Below are 18,727 nucleotides of genomic sequence, written 5' to 3'. Positions count from 1 at the left end.
TTGGGGATTCCAGGGAGAGTCCAAGTCCCGCCTGGCGTAACGCGACTCTGTCAGAGGCCGGCGCCCTCTGCTGGCTGCACAGAGGAACTGCAGCATAAATTCATGGATTGGTTGTGGTGTGACTGACAAGACTCCTTGTCTTCTGCTGACAGAACCTTCTGGAGACATCAAGATGTGGAAAAAGTCCAAGGCGAGCGATCAGACGGCCATCGGGCAGACGGGTAAGTGCCTTCTAATTCCTGGTATTGGTAATCGATACCGGTCCTCAATGTTTGGCACTTTAGTGTGTGTTGATAAATAGTCCTTCTTTTTAATAAAACAATCTCATTTATTGGCCGAAAATTTAAAAATGAGCTGATGGTGATAACTTCTATCCATTTCTTTACTTTTGTTGCCGTTGGAAATTGCAACATCCGCTCTCAGTGCTGCTGGAGTGGTGGCCATACGAACATATTGTATCAGGGTTATTGTGAGCAACATTAGCAGAGTATTATGATCGCAGTATTGCTCAAAAAGTACTGATACACACTGGGACCCTTGGATTGTGTAAATAACGTCAATAAATAGACATGCTGTTAGAAAACTGTTTTGTAATTGTGTGAATGTTCCAAACATTCACACATAAGGTTTTACACCAAAATTAATCTATTTATTATTCAACTTCTACAACTTATTCTTCTTCTTCTCCTGATTCAAACTGTTCAAACTTCAAACTGTTCAGCCTATTTGGGAATTGCCGGCTTTCCTTTGAAAAATTCGAAACTTCCCAGATTTCCCTGAATTCCAGGTTTTCCGGGACATTTTTCCCATTCAAAATGAATTGGCCATTTTTCAAACTTCCACCATTTCCAAATTTTTCAACCGATTCAGACCATTCCACCTTCAACACATTTTACCATTCTGGGAATTTAAACTTCCCCTTTTCCAAGTTCCAAAAAATTCCAGGGTTTTCCAGAATTCCTGCTTTTCCAAAGCCCTATTTCCACCCTTTTTTCTGGGGACTACTCCTTCCACATTTTTTAACCCAGTTCAACCGTTCCACCGTCAAAACATTTCTCTTAATCAGGACAAAAAACAAAATAGTTTTTTGAACTGGAAAAATTCCCGGTTTTCCTGAAATTCCAGGAATTCAGTAATGCCATTTCTCAATTGAACATGTTACTACTTCAACATTTCTATACCGATTTGAAAAATTCCAACACCAACCATTTCAACTTATTCAGAACATTCAAGTTGTTTACCTTTTTTTTTTTAATTCCCGCTTTTCCAAAATTTTTGGAAAATTCCCATTAAAATCAAGGGGACATTCTTCAAAGTTCCACAACTCCCACATTTTCAATCTAATTCAAACTGTTCTGACTTCAAAATATTCAGCCTGTATCAGCCTACTTCAACAATTTAAAAAAAAATTCTAAGATTTCCGTTCAACTTCAGCATTGGAGCATTCACACGCAATTCCTCCAGGAATTGCCTCATCTAGTTCACTGGTAGTAATTGTTTTATCTGTTTTATTAGCTTAACTTTTATGGTTAGTTTTTTAGCACTTTAGTTTTTATTTAAATGAAGAGTGTGTTGCAAATAAAATGTATTTGTTTTTATTATTTCTGGAGGGCGTTCTACTCTTTGGTCATCCTACTCTGTTCAGCGGTCTTTGAATGCACCATTAAACCACCTTTGTCTGGTTTCTCTCTGATTATTCAACACAGCTCGTAGGCTCAATGTTCAAATGTTATCTCAGGCAATATTGTGTTTATATACGTTTAGATTGAGGTATTTACTATGTCAGTTCCAAATTTTGTTTTCATGTTAGCATTCAAGCTAGGGCCATCATCAACGTGCAGTTATCGATCACAGTTGTTTCGATCTTTTTAATCCAAAACGTTCATGTTAGCCGTCTGTAGTTTTGTCATTCTCACCATTTATCGCTACATCTCTAGTTGGAGACTCCGAGTGTGCAAGTGGACGTGAGGTCACCCGCACCCAGGTACCGTAATACGGCACCGTTGGACTTTACGTGAATTGGTGCCAGGTAGAACCGCCAAGATTGAGGAGCGAACTCGGTGCCCATCCCTAGTTAGCTGTGTCTTTTCCAAGCAGCCATTAAGACAATCTGAGGACCAAATAAAACCATTGATGAATATAAAAGGCGCAGAGCAGAAAAACCACCAAGGAGCTGACTTGCGGTATCTTTTTTGAGGCGAAAGCTTTTTTTGGTACTACAAGGAATCTTTTTTCCACGATTTCACAGACTTGACGAGGACTAAGGTCCAACAAGTTGTGTTGGACTTCTTCCAGTTGGTGCCAGAAGATGCAAACATTTTTATCTTCATCCCGTGTTGTTTTGAAGGACGGTGATGTGTATTCCTGGCCTTGTCATCCCCGTCCGGACAGAAGAGACGTTGGAGACGCTTTACTGAACCAAAAGTTGCTTTATTACAAGCGAGTGTCATTATACAGGACTGCAGTACCTGGAGGAGGTCAAGTCAAAAAATGAGGCACTCCTAACTTGGAGGAGCCGAACCACAGTCTTATATTCCTAATTTCTCTGTCTGGGTGTGTGTTAATTCAGGAGAGTACAATCTGGAGGTGCTTGTGTGTAAGTGACTGGGTAGACAACAGATGTATACCATAACTTGTAGGTTGACGTTTAAGATAAGCATGGAGTCTCTCCTCCAGGATAGAGCTATCACCTTTGCATTCCGAAGCCTGGTTTTATTGCCTCTTCTCGTGAGAGAGTTAACCCAGTCCACGTGCGAATGTCTAACTAAGGATCCTTAATTTATTATGGGCTCAACCATTATTTACTTAAACCTGGTGGTTTGCTTTCTCCATGTTGAATACAAACATTCACCATATGTAGAACATAATATGAGTTAATTCATTCACTTCAACGGTCACCACGATCCCAAGCCAGATGAACGGGCGCTCAAATGACCGTCCTTGGAATCGCTTCTTGAGCATCGTTTTCTCCCAAGCTGTGAACTTCTTGGAACATCCATGGCAAAAACTCTACTTCCTGTTCATTATCTTGTGACTAACCGTGTTCCACCTGTGCGTCTTTCCTTCCTGTGCCTCCCATTCCTGGCTGGTGAGGTCTATTGTAGCGTGTGTGTGTGTGTGGACCTGGTCCACAATCCTGCCAAGTTACAACGTACCCAGGTGCTTCTCTCAGGGTTAATACTAAACTGACCTGTTGCTTCTCCTGCTGTTAAGCAGGCGATACGGAGGGAGGTCCCCAGGACGACAAAGGTATGTGCGTGGAAGGATGACTGACACCCCACAAACAAATCACTGTGTGTAAGTGCATGTGTCGGTTGCCTGCATGGCCTTTGAACTACCAAGACGCTGGCATCCAGAGCGGGTCCACAAATTCAGTCGGCCAATTAGATTTTTCCACTCCGAATATCTTCGGCTAATTCCGGAGATTGACATCAGTGTAGTAACACTTCTGCACTCTGAGCATATTATTAGGTCAGTCATACTGGAGATACACCAACATTGTAAAGAAATGTGCTGTTTATCATTCGCAATCCCTATGTAAGACAAGAACACAAATGATTTTATTTTGTATGCATTCTAAATGGTAAATAAATATCTAACAATTGAGTCAAAAATAGGTTAGCTTATTGACTACAATAGAGGATGCACACACATGTTCAGGACTTATGCAGATCCCAAATACACATCAGCAGGTACCAGAAGGTAAGTAAAGTTGGTTTTGCATAATATTGCCAAACAAAAAAAACAGATAATGTCTCCTAATAGGTGCCATTTTGGGGTCCTTATAGACACACCATAATAATACCGTATGTTGAAGCACAGTACATCTGACTATGTTAGTCTTATTGCTACGACAATCCATCAAAAAGTTGTTTTTGCATAATGTTGCCAAACAAAACGCCAGATAATATGTCTCCTAATAGGTGCCATTTTGCGGTCTTCATACACACACCATAATAATACCGTATGTTGAAGCACAGTACGTCTGACTATGGTAGTCGTAATGCTGTGACAATCCATCAAAAAAAGTTGTTTTTGCATAATATTGCCAAACAAAACGCCAGATAATATGTCTCCTAATACAGTAGGAGTCATTTTGGGGTCCTTATACACACACCATAATAATGCTGTATGTTGAAGCACAGTACGTCTGACTATGGTAGTCGTAATGCTCCGACATTCAATCAAAAAAAGTTGTTTTTGCATAATATTGCCAAACAAAACGCTAGATAATATGTCTTCTAATGCAGTAGGTGTCATTTTGGGGTCCTTATACACACACCATAATAATGTCGTATGTTGAAGCACAGTACATCTGACTATGGTAGCCGTAATGCTCCGACAATCCATCAACAATTTATTTTTGCATAAAATTGCCAAACAAAATGCCAGATAATATGCCTCCTAATAGGTGCCATTTTGGGGTCCTTATACACACACCATAATAATGTCGTATGTTGAGGCACAGTACGTCTGACTATGGTAGTCGTAATGCTCCGACAATCCAGCAAAAAGTAGTTTTTGCATAATATTGCCAAACAAAACTCCAGATATGTCTACTAATAGGTGCCAATTTAGGGTCCTTATACACACACCATAATAATACCGTATGTTGAAGAACAGTACGTCTGACTATGGTAGCCGTAATGCTCCGACAATCTATCAAAAAGTTGTTTTTGTATAATATTGCCAAATAAAACACCAGATAATATGTCTCCTAATATGTGCTATTTTGCGGTCTTTATACACACACATAATAATGCCGTATGTTGAAGCACAGTACGTCTGACTATGGTAGTCGTAATGCTCCGACAATCCATAAAAAAGTTGTTTTTGCATAATACTGCCAAACAAAACGCCAGATAATGTCTCCTAATACGTGCCATTTTGGGGTCATTATACACACACTATAATAATATTGTATGTTGAAGCACAGTACATATGACTATGGCAGTCGTAATGATCTGACAATCCATCAAAAAGTTGTTTTTGCAAATATATTGCCAAACAAAATGTCCGATAATATGTCTCCCAATATGTGCCATTTTGCGGTCATTATACACACCATAATAATACCATATGTTGAAGCATAGTACGTCTGACTATGGTAGCCGTAATGCTCCGACAATCCTTCAAAAATTTGTTTTTGCATAATATTTACCAACAAAACACCAGATAATATGTCTCTTAATAGGTGTCATTTTGGTGTCATTATACACACACCATAATAATACTGTATGTTGAAGCACAGTACGTCTGACTATGGTAGTCGTAATGCTCCATACTTGCCAACCCTCCCGTTTTTAGCGGGAGAATCCCGATATTCAGCGCCTCTCCCGACAACCTCCCGACAGAGATTTTCTCCCGACAAACTCCCGGTATTCAGCCGGAGCTGGAGGCCACGCCCCCAAAAAAAAAAGTCTGCCGCAGCTGCGATTGGACCTGACCAGCCTCCGGGTACAAGTACTGGAGTACCAATTGCTTGCCAGGGAAGATCTTCCCCAGGAAGCAAGGATTGACCAGGTTTGGGCCATGCTAGGGAGAGATGGAAGATTCCACACTCTCGTGCATTTGATGAAAGCACTTTTGTGCGTGCCACACAGCAATGCATCATCAGAGAGGGTGTTCAGCATGGTTAGAAAAATAGTGACAGAGAATAGAAAGAGGATGGACAATTCAACCCTTAACAAAGCATTGTACTTTCAAGTACAACAATGAGTAGATGAGTGTTGTGTGTGTGTGTGTGTAGATGTGTAAATAAATGAACACTAAAATTCAAGTATTTATTTTATTTATATATATAATAAAATATATATATATATATATATATATATATATATATATATATATATATATATATATATATATATATATATATATATATATATATATATATGAAATACTTGAGTTGGTGAATTCTAGCTGTAAATATACTCTCCTCTTAACCACGCCCCCCGCCCCACCTCCCGATATTGGAGGTCTTAAGGTTGGCAAGTATGTAATGCTCCGACAATCCATCAAAAAGTTGTTTTTGCAAATATATTGCCAAACAAAATGTCTGATAATATGTCTCCTAATAAATGTCATTTTAGTGTCATTATACACACACCATAATAATACCGTATGCTTAAGCACAGTACGTCTGACTATGGTAGTCGTAATGCTCCGACAATCCATAAAAAAGTTGTTTGTGTATAATGTTGCCAAACAAAACGGCAGATAATATGTCTCCTAATACAGTAGGTGTAATTGTGGGGTCCTTATACACACACCATAATAAATGTTGAAGTACAGTACGTCTGACTATGGTAGCCGTAATGCTCCGACAATCCATCAAGAATTTGTTTTTGCATAAAATTGCAAAACAAAACGCTAGATAATATGTCTCCTAATAGGTGCCATTTTGGTGTCATTATACACACACCATAATAATACCGTATGTTGAAGCACAGTATGTCTGACTATGGTAGCCGTAATGCTCCGACAATCCATCAACAATTTGTTTTTGCATAAAATTGCCAAACAAAACGCCAGATAATATGTCTCCTAATACAGTAGGTGTAATTTTGGGGTCCTTATACACACACCATAATAATGCCGTATGTTGGAGTACAGTACGTCTGACTATGGTAGCCGTAATGCTCCGACAATCCATCAACAATTTGTTTTTGCATAAAGGTGTGTAATGTTCTATATTCTCAATGAAACATCAAAGTGTTGGTGTTGCTTGATAATATTTCATCATATCTATTTATCTGCAAGTCTTTAGGTGTCATAAATCAGATTTATACGATAATATCTTCAATATAGAGGCAACTTGTTATTCCACTTCAAACTGCATTGGGAACGTGTGTGACTTCCTGTAGAACACATGTTGTGACTCACTGACTAATTCAATGCCTGCAGCTTGACTTGCTCTTTCCATAATCACCTGGCATACATTTTAGTTTTGGCATGTTCGTGTGTTCCGCCTGCACACTTTTGCAACACAAAGCAATTATACGTACAGAAATATGACATCAGTATTTGCTACTGCTGCTAATCACGTTACAGTAGGAAGGGATTTCCCATGGCCCCCATTTGTTGCGGTTTACCTGACACATGAAACGTGTCAAATGGGGGTGGGTTGCACGATCCACTTTGGAGTGTTGACTCTCTTCAAATGCGTTTTGTGGCAATTCCAACTTTGACCACAGCGTCAGTTGCTATGTAGAGTGGCACTTTCCATCATTTTCAGGAATGTGGCCATATGAATCCCTTCCCTACTGTCAGTTGAAACTAATAAGGATAAACTTTTTCAAATGTTCTTGTCATTAGACCATAATTTCGGCATATTAGATGGAATGTTTTACATGCCAGGTAAAAATTCCATCTAATATACCGAAAATATGGTCTGATTACAAGAAAATTTGAAAAAGTCTATGAATAAGAAGACATAATGAACTCTTTTGAGCTGATAATAACAAAGAACCAAAACATTGATTTTTGTTGTTAGAAGAACAAAAGCCAGTGAAGTTGTCACGTTGTGTAAATGGTAAATAAAAAGAGAATACAACAAATCCTTTTCAACTTATATTCAATTGAATAGACTGCAAAGACAAGATATTTCATGTTCACACTGAGAAACTTTGTTGTTTCTTGCAACTATTAGCTCGTTTGGAATTTGATGCTTGCAACATGTTTCAAAAAAGCTGGCACAAGTGGCAAAAAAGACTGTTAAAGTTGAGGACTGCTCATCAAAGACTTATTTGGAACATCCCACAGGTGAACAGGCTAATTGGGAACAGGTGGGTGCCATGATTGGGTATAAAAGCAGCTTCCATGAAACGTTCAGTCATTCACAAACAAGGACGGGGCGAGGGTCACCACTTTGTCAACAAATGCCTGAGCAAATTGTTTAAGGACGACATTTCCCAACCAGCTATTGCAAGGAATTTAGGGATTTCACCATCTACGCTCCGTAATATCATCAAAAGGTTCAGAGAATCTGGAGAAATCACTGCACATAAGCCATGATATTGCGCACCTTGGATCCCTCAGGCGGTACTGCATCAAAAAACCACATCAGTGTGTAAAGGATATCACCACATGGGCTCAGGAACACTTTAGAAAACACTGTCAGTAACTACAGTTGATCGCTACATCTGTAAGTGCAAGTTAAAACTCTACTATGCAAAGCCAAAGCCATTTATCAACAACACCCAGAAACGCCGCCGGCTACGCTGGGCCCGAGCTCATCTAAGACGGACTGATGCAAAGTGGAAAAGTGTTCTGTGGTCTGACGAGTCCATATTTCAAATTGTTTTTGGAAACTGTGGACCAAAAAGAACCATCCGGACTGTTCTAGGGTGAAAGTGTAAAAGGCAGCATGTGTGATGGTATGGGTGTGTATTAGTGGCCAAGGCATGGGTAACTTACACATCTGTGAAGGCACCATTAATGCTGAAAGGTACATACAGCTTTTGGAGCTACATCTGTAAGTGCAAGTTAAAACTCTACTATGCAAAGCCATTTATCAACAACACCCAGAAACGCTTCGCTGAGCCCGAGCTCATCTAAGATGGACTGATGCAAAGTGGAAACGTGTTCTGTCCACATTTCCAACTGTTTGTTTCCGGACCAAAAGACACGACGTCCACAGTGTCAGTGTGAACATGAAATATCTTGTATTTGCAGTCTGTTCAATTGAATGTAAGTTGAAAAGGATTTGTTGTATTCTCTTTTTAATTACGAACTACACAATGTGCCAACTTCACTGCTTTTGGGTTTCGTAGATAAAGATAAATCATTTCTACACACTTTCCAGACGTATAAACACATGACCGTTCTAAGAAATATGCCATATACGTCCCAGTTTGCTGTCTGCTAGTGTGCAGACACTGAGATGTGTTTCAATTACCAGCTGCAGTTTTATTTTAACACACGTTAAAATAAAATGCGTGGACTGTGAGACAACACATCTCAAAGTAGTCATAACAGAAGAGAAATGTTGCAGTGCATATTCCTCTTGCCTTGCAAAGTGTATTGATCTTCTCAGCCAATGGGAGAGCTCCGTGTTGAACACTTTCTTCTGTGGGAAAAGAACCTTGAAGAGCAACAGCAAGGTTTCTCCCGCTTTCTTTTTGGGAGATAAACGTGAAAGAAATGTCTGACCAGCGACCACAGGTGGTCTCCTCTTAACATCTTGCAACGCTCACCTTAAAACGTTCACAACTGCATCGTTCTTGTATTCATGTATTCATGTATTCATGCGTTTGTTTGTTAGAGTCTTCTTTCATCTCGGCTCTTGCCCGGTTTCTTCATGACGTGTGCAAATGTTCCTCACTAGGCATCAGGAAGAAGTCCAAAGTGCCAGGTGTCATGATCACACAGTTTCTGGAGGTACTTCCAGAGGGATCAACAACACCCGACTTTTCCCGCAAGCCCATCGCCATCACTATTCAAGAAGGTTGGTCTCCGCTCTTAAAGGGTAACCGCACCTTTTTTGGGGGTGAACGTTGCCACTGGTTCACAATCCTTATGAGAGACGACACACGTTTGTTATTTTGCATTTTAATTTGTAGTAATTGTGTCCTTTTAGATGACTAGCCTTGCAGAGAATGGAAGTAATCCATTCTGCCTCTCAATCCTACCAACAATAACCCATTTACATGTTGTGACCTGAATATTAACCAGATATGATTATAATTATCAGCTCTAAATATGAGTGATATTGTTATTATAAGCTCTAACGCAGACGGACTATTTTAGCCGAGCATTGATAAAGTATGACTGATATTTGTTGAGTTTATGCAAACAAAATATTTTATTTTTTTAGCCGTGATCACAGAGTTGTAGCTCACTTGTGCAGCTCTACACTACACAAAAATAAATGATAACAAGACTAGATTTTAGGAAAACAATTGTAAAAACTAGTGAAAATAAGTTACACCAGATAATGTCTCCTAATAGGTGCCATTTTGGGGTCCATATACACACACCATAATAATACCATATGTTGAAGCATAGTACGTCTGACTATGGTAGCCGTAATGCTCCGACAATCCATCAACGAGTTGTTTTTGCATAATATTGCCAAACAAAATGCCAGATAATATGTCTGCTAATAGGTGCCATTTTGCGGTCTTTATACACACACCATAATAATACCGTATGTAGAAGCACAGTACGTCTGACTATGGTAGTCGTAATGATCCGACAATCAATCAAAAAGTTGTTTTTGCATAATATTGCCAAACAAAACGCCAGACAATATGTCTCCTAATAGGTGCCATTTTGGGGTCATTATACACACACCATAATAATACTGTATGTCGAAGCACAGTACGTCTGACTATGGTAGTCGTAATGCTCCGACAATCCATCAAAAAGTTGCATACACTTTTACTTGGTAAAATCTCTTAAATTAAGCTTTGCACATCGAGAGAATAACAGGACTTTTAAGCTAGAAGTAAGTATTTTATTCTGAAAAACAAGCAATATTCAACTTGCATTTCTTTTGTGGTTACGGGAGGGAGTTGACGGCACAGACACAAGGGGGAAGTATATATATATATATATATATATATATATATATATATATATATATATATATATATATATATATATATATATATATATATATATATATATATATATATATATATATATATATATATATATATATATATATATATATATCCATCCATCCATTTCCTACCGCTTGATAATACACAATACTAATATATATATATATATATATATATATATATATATATATATATATATATATATATATATATATATATATATATATATATATATATATATATATATATATATATATATATAAACTAGGCTAGAGATTGGAGTGTGACAAAACCCAAAGAGTGTATGGTGTAAGACTATGTGTAGGAATTAAGTGCTGAGTGTTTACCAGAAGTGTTGACTCGAGAGGAGGAACAAGGCATGAAGGCAGTCCGTGGGGCAGGCAGATGATCCAGGGCAAGAGAGAGGCGTCACAGTCCGTGTCCATGCGAGGGGTCGAGGATCGAGGGTGGCAGTCCAGAGTCCAAAAAGGAAGTCCAGGCGCACAGCTCGATCACGCGGGGACGAAGGCAGATGGGTACAGAAGACTAAGTTCCGGCGAGTATCCTTGGGTCCGCTGGTCTAAATACAGCTTGCAGTGTACAAAAATATTGAGATTTGGACATATTGAGCGGCTGCATGGCCTCTGAGTTGGTGAGAGTTAATTCTAGATGATAAATCATGCCTCTCACCTGGATAGTAGAAGGTTGTGGACAAAAACCTACAAGTTGGTCAACTTTGACATCCAACTTAGACCCGGAGATGGCCAGAAAGACCCAAAAAAACACTTTTTTTAACCCATTCTGAGGATGACAATGAATTGTTGATGTAAAGGGGAAGATATAAACATCCCATCGTACTTTATCCCAGTGTGAGAGCGGACATTGTACAGTAAGTGATGTCTTTCTTCTGTTTGTATATCTTGTTTAGCTCTTAGCAACACTGCTACATGATGCTTAGTGTTTGGCACACAGCTTCTAAAACTTGTAGATCATCCTCCTCATATACAGGCTCAAAAATAGAAGTTTCTGGATCATCATTTGTCCCAAACTAGTCTTTGTTGTCTCTCATCAAGTCTGCCATGATTAGTACTCTTCTTGTTGTTGAGGGGGAAGTGAACGTTGAGATGCGTCTGCAACATTAATACTTAAAATGATCAACAAATTTAAATATTACATGTTATTATGAATGTTACTACATGACATATATACTTACATCATGTGTATATTACATGTTATTATGAATGTTACTACATGACGTATATGCTTACATCATGTATATATTACATGTTATTATGAATTTTACTACATGACATATACACTTACATGATGTATATATTACATGTCATTATGAATGTTACTACATGACATATATACTTAAATCATGTATATATTACATGTTATTATGAATGTTACTACATGACATATATACTTACATCATGTATATATTACATGTTATTATGAATTTTACTACATGACATATATACTTACATCATGTATATATTACATGTTATTATGAATGTTACTACATGACATATATACTTACATCATGTTTATATTACATGTTATTATGAATGTTACGACATGACATATATACTTACATCATGTGTATATTACATGTTATTATGAATGTTACGACATGACATATACTTACATCATGTGTATATTACATGTTATTATGAATGTTACTACATGACATATATACTTACATCATGTATATATTACATGTTATTATGAATGTTACTACATGACATATATACTTACATCATGTATATATTACATGTTATTATGAATGTTACTACATGACATATATACTTACATCATGTATATATTACATGTTATTATGAATGTTACTACATGACATATATACTTACATCATGTATATATTACATGTTATTATGAATGTTACTACATGACATATATACTTACATCATGTATATATTACATGTTATTATGAATGTTACTACATGACATATATACTTACATCATGTGTATATTACATGTTATCATGAATGTTACTACATGACATATACTTACATCATGTGTATATTACATGTTATTATGAATGTTAATACATGACATATATACTTACATCATGTATATATTACATGTTATTATGAATGTTACTACATGACATATATACTTACATCACGTATATATTACATGTTATTATGAATGTTACTACATGACATATATACTTACATCATGTATATATTACATGTTATTATGAATGTTACTTCATGACATATATACTTACATCATGTGTATATTACATGTTATCATGAATGTTACTACATGACATATACTTACATCATGTGTATATTACATGTTATTATGAATGTTAATACATGACATATATACTTACATCATGTATATATTACATGTTATTATGAATGTTACTACATGACATATATACTTACATCATGTGTATATTACATGTTATCATGAATGTTACTACATGACATATATACTTACATCATGTGTATATTACATGTTATCATGAATGATACTACATGACATATACTTACATCATGTGTATATTACATGTTATTATGAATGTTACTACATGACATATATACTTACATCATGTATATATTACATGTTATTATGAATGTTACTACATGACATATATACTTAAATCATGTATATATTACATGTTATTATGAATGTTACTACATGACATATATACTTACATCATGTATATATTACATGTTATTATGAATGTTACTACATGACATATATACTTACATCATGTATATATTACATGTTATTATGAATGTTACTACATGACATATATACTTACATCATGTTTATATTACATGTTATTATGAATGTTACTACATGACATATATACTTACATCATGTGTATATTACATGTTATTATGAATGTTACGACATGACATATACTTACATCATGTGTATATTACATGTCATTATGAATGTTACTACATGACATATATACTTACATCATGTATATATTACATGTTATTATGAATGTTACTACATGACATATATACTTACATCATGTATATATTACATGTTATTATGAATGTTACTACATGACATTTACTTACATCATGTATATATTACATGTTATTATGAATGTTACTACATGACATATATACTTACATCATGTATATATTACATGTTATTATGAATGTTACTACATGACATATATACTTACATCATGTATATATTACATGTTATTATGAATGTTACTACATGACACATACTTACATCATGTATATATTACATGTTATTATGAATGTTACTTCATGACACATATACTTACATCATGTATATATTACATGTTATTATGAATGTTACTACATGACATATATACTTACATCATGTATATATTACATGTTATTATGAATGTTACTACATGACATATATACTTACATCATGTATATATTACGTTATTATGAATGTTACTACTTACATATATACTTAGCATGTGTATAAAACCTAAATAGTTGTGTTTTACAGCGCGTTTAGGCAGAATAGAGCAATTTAATTGTTAGCTGTCTCTTGCTAACATTTATTTACGATTCAAAATGCATAAAAAAAATAAAAAAGATGTGTTTTTGTCTCACATAAGGACTGTGAATGATCGACAACATTCTCAAAAAAGATGCACTTCCCCTTTCAGAGCCAGTACGATAAATTAGTCATCTTGTACCCTGCATAAACATCACTAATGATTGGTAAATGTCCACGTTTCAGGAAAACGTGCCATCTTTCGAGCCATCGTTGTGGGCAATCCAATGCCCACCGTAACTTGGACCAGGGCAAACGGGGAAATGGTTTTCAACCCGGCCACCTGCAAGCAAAATTACAACGAATCGTCACATGAGCACACCCTGGAGGTACACCAACGTTCTAAATGTATGAATGGTGGCAGATCATGTGACCACTCTAAATGCTCTACGGGGGGCAGGCTTTGCGCGACATCGATGACATACGACAAAAAAAGACAGATCTTTTGAAACTACTTTAAATAACGCATGTTGACGACACGTTCTCGCTGTGTCTGCAAATTTGACAGCAAATGTAGCATTCTATGAATGCAAGTACCGTTATCAGAGGACGAGGAATAGCTAAACATGTTACGCTCTTGGTGGATTGATTGACACTACACACGGTAGGGGGGCGTGCTAATGGACAGTATGACGGGCGAAATAAGAAAGTTTTAACGCAGTATTATCGCAAATGCGGAGGTCGCCAAAACCGCCATCTAAACTGGCAATGTGAGAGCTAAAGTAAACAAAGGTAGGCGGATTGATACAAATATCGACAGTAACGATACCAGATGTAGTATCAGTGTATAGATTGATATGATCAAAAAGTATATTTAGTTCATGTTATTGTTTACAGCCTCAGGAAAAACGTCTTTAGGGGCAAAAACCAAAGGATTTGAATCAGAATTAATAATTGTTTTGATGAAATATGCTGAAGCACAGTACGTCTGACTATGGTAGCCGTAATGCTCCGATAATCCATCAAGCGGTGCGGCTTCATAGTTTACCAAAGTGTGTGGGGGGGGGGGGGGGCGTGGCCTGCGGACCTGCAGCAAAGCCGGGTGTGCCAGGACCGGCTTTGAGATCAGCGACAGGTGCATAGATGGCCCGCCTGGGCCTGCTTACCTAATCACCTGTCGCTCAGTTAAAAAGGCAGCAGCCGGGAAGTAGAGAGGGGTGTGGTATAGCACGGGCGAGAGCGAGACAGACGACACACTGGAGCGAAACCATTCACGTGCTCAATTTGTAGAAAAGACAACTGCTGGAAAGCACCCAAAAGACTGCACGTTTTATGGAAAAATAAAACATTATTATAACCCTGGAAGAGCCTGGCATGTCGGTGATTGGTGGTCCGAAGAACCCGGAATCGCAAGTCTTCCACACCTACTAAAACATGTTGACAGATTTTTGAGCGCCGTGTGTAATGTTCCATATTCTCAATGGAACTTTGAAGTTGTATTGTTGCTTGCAAGCGTCATTTATTGAACAGGCATCAACCTGCAGTCCACATGTATCTCTACTGTGTGACTGCCATCTACTGGTCACACTTATCATTGCACCATGTACCAAATACAATTGATTCACTACACACCGTAGGAGGGTAAAATAGCTCACCGCTAACAAAAGCTAGAACCCCTGAATAAAAACAAAACCACTGTAATGATACCAAGTACAAGAGCGTATCTAGTCGATACTACTATGATTACATTGATATTTTTTAGCATCACAAAATCTTTTTCGTTTAAAAAAAAAATCATATGATGTTTATAAAGTCAGTAAATATGTCCCTGGACACATGAGGACTTTGAATATGACCAATGTATGATCCTGTAACTGTTAAGTTCCACTCTTTTCCTCCAGAAAGGACCCACGGACAACTCACGATTTCCAATTGATCAACTTTTATTTTTTCCAACTTGAAGAATTGTTGGTTTCTTTTCAGTTGATCTTCAAAATCGTCAGTAGGTTGTAAACCTTTAAACCACACAAACAAAGATGTTAATGTGATTACACAGGTATTTTCAAACAACTTTTTACAACTGTTTTTAAGCTTCTGAATAATGTTTTAAACTTTCTATATAATGTTTTAACTTTCAGCAAAACATGACTTTATCCTTTACTTTGCATTAATATGTTGTACTTTTAATCTTTAAACATTTGCCATTTTAGCTTAAGCTTTAAACTTTTACATGTGCTTTAAACAATTTGCTTTTAACTGGTCAAACACAGTATGAAATCAAAGCTGAAAAGGTAAATGCAGTGGTACAATTTGAAGCCAGCAGTTCAAACAAACAAATGAAGAGAGTTCAGTAAGCTAATTAACAAACTTGCAGGTATAAATTAAGCTTAACAAACAAAGCATTTCGATAATCATTAAATGAAAAAGCATATTCACCGACCATTGGTGTGTTTGGAAACTTGAGTGGATCTTGCGGTTGTGGCTGCTTGCCGCTGTTCTTTCCATGGAGGTTGTTTGGCGCATGAGTGACTGAACCTCCTTCCTTTTCAGGTGCCTTCAATTAGTAATTTGGCGGCCATTTTACCTTGGCATTCTGGGAATTGTAGTCTGAACTGATGTTGACCATGATTACTGACACTTCTGAGTTTTTAACTCAACAGTAACTACTTGGTATCGGATCCATACCTAAATGTGTGGTATCATCCAAAACTAATGTAAAGTATGAAAGAAGAGAAGAATAAGTGATTATTACATTTGAACAGAAGTGTAGATAGAACATGTTAAAACAGAAAATAAGCAGATATTAACAGTAAATGAACAAGTAGATGAATAATACATTTTTTACAGTTTGTCCCTCATAATGTGTACAAAATAATAGGTGTATAAATGACACAATATGTTACTGCATACGTCAGCAGACTAATTAGGAGTCTTTGTTTGCAAGTTGTCTAGTATGTTCACTATTTTATTTAAAGGCCTACTGAAATGAAATGTTCTTATTCAAACGGGGATAGCAGATCCATTCTATGTGTCATACTTTATCATTTCGCGATATTGCCATATTTTTGCTGAAAGGATTTAGTAGAGAACATCGACGATAAAGTTCGCAACTTTTGGTCGCTGATAAAAAAAAGCCTTGCCTGTACCGGAAGTAGCGTGACGTCACAAGTTGAAAGGCTCCTCACATTTCCCCATTGTTTACACCAGCAGCGAGAGCGATTCGGACCGAGAAAGCGACGATTACCCCATTAATTTGAGCCAGGATGAAAGATTTGTGGATGAGGAACGTGAGAGTGAAGGACTAGAGTGCAGTGCAGGACGTATCTTTTTTCGCTCTGACCGTAACTTAGGTACAAGCTGGCTCATTGGACTCCACACTTTCTCCTTTTTCTATTGTGGATCACGGATTTGTATTTTAAACCACCTCGGATACTATATCCTCTTGAAAATGAGAGTCGAGAACGCGAAATGGACATTCACCGTGACTTTTATCTCCACGACAATACATCGGCGAAGCACTTTAGCTACGGAGATAACGTGATAGCATTGTGCTTAAATGCAGATAGAAACAAAAGAAATAAGCCCCTGACTGGAAGGATAGACAGAAGATCAACAATACTACCAAACTCTGGACCTGTAACCACACGGTTAATGCTGTACCACCTGGCGAAGCCTATCAATGCTGTTGCAAACAACGCCATTGAAGCTAACATAGCTACGGGACCTCGACAGAGCTATGCTAAAAACATTAGCTCTCCACCTACGCCAGCCCTCATCTGCTCATCAACACCCGTACTCACCTGCGTTCCAGCGATCGACGACGCAACGAAGGACTTCACCCGATCATCGATGCGGTCGGCGGCTAGCCTCGGATAGCGCGTCTGCTATCCAACTCAAAGTCCTCCTGGTTGTGTTGCTGCAGCCATCCGCTAATACACCGATCCCACCGACAACTTTCTTCTTTGCAGTCTTCCTTGTTCATTAAACAAATTGCAAAAGATTCACCAACACAGATGTCCAGAATACTGTGGAATTTTGAGATGAAAACAGAGCTGTTTGTATTGTGATACAATGGTGTCCGAATACTTCCGTTTCAACGATTGACGTCACGCGCATACGTCATCATACATAGACGTTTTCAACCGGAAGTTTCCCGAGAAATTTTAAATTGCACTTTATAAGTTAACCCGGCCGTATTGGCATGTGTTGCAATGTTAAGATTTCATCATTGATATATAAACTATCAGACTGCGTGGTCGGTAGTAGTGGCTTTCAGTAGGCCTTTAAGGACTAAATTACAATAATAAACATATGTTTTATGTAAGATTTTTTGTTCCAATAAAGACCATAATGAATTTTTTTGTGGTCCCCGTTATTTAGAAAAGTATCAAAATATACATTTTGGTACCGGTACCAAAATGTCGGCATCGGGACAACCCTACAATGTGGTAATATTGATAAGAAGCGAATAACTCCGATGTTTGTAAACATCGGTACACCAGGTGTAGCCCACATTTTACTTTAAAATTAGCCTCTGCCATTCCGTGGAGGTAACAACAAAAACCTATAACAGCAGGTTGCCTACAGCCACAGCTGTATGATTTCTGACTGTTGACTAGGCGCTGAGTTAGACAATTAAGACAAGTAGACAATAGGAGACTGAATGGATGAATTGGAGCATT

At 37.3% G+C, this 18,727-nt stretch overlaps 1 protein-coding gene and 1 long non-coding RNA gene across 2 annotated transcripts in view; one reads left to right on the top strand and one right to left on the bottom strand.

Annotated features, from left to right (window-relative positions):
• igfn1.1 (immunoglobulin like and fibronectin type III domain containing 1, tandem duplicate 1) overlaps positions 1–18,727 on the top strand; it is a 160,114-nt gene that overhangs the window by 102,708 nt on the left and 38,679 nt on the right. Inside the window, exons 2-4 of the mRNA XM_062037454.1 lie at positions 153–221; positions 9,329–9,448; positions 14,292–14,434. Of these exons, the coding sequence (XP_061893438.1) occupies positions 153–221; positions 9,329–9,448; positions 14,292–14,434 (332 nt within the window). The remainder of the gene's footprint in view (positions 1–152; positions 222–9,328; positions 9,449–14,291; positions 14,435–18,727) is intronic.
• Positions 14,155–16,729, bottom strand: LOC133643049 (uncharacterized). The gene is made up of 3 exons (XR_009824644.1): positions 16,486–16,729; positions 15,969–16,060; positions 14,155–14,388 (listed from the first exon to the last, which is right to left on the bottom strand). It is a non-coding gene; the product is annotated as an uncharacterized LOC133643049 (long non-coding RNA).

This window comes from Entelurus aequoreus, linkage group LG26 (genome assembly GCF_033978785.1).
Source record: "Entelurus aequoreus isolate RoL-2023_Sb linkage group LG26, RoL_Eaeq_v1.1, whole genome shotgun sequence".
NCBI classification, from domain to species: Eukaryota; Metazoa; Chordata; class Actinopteri; order Syngnathiformes; family Syngnathidae; genus Entelurus; species Entelurus aequoreus.
The sequence above is the reverse complement of the archived record's forward strand: the minus strand, read 5'-3'. Positions and strand labels throughout refer to the sequence as shown.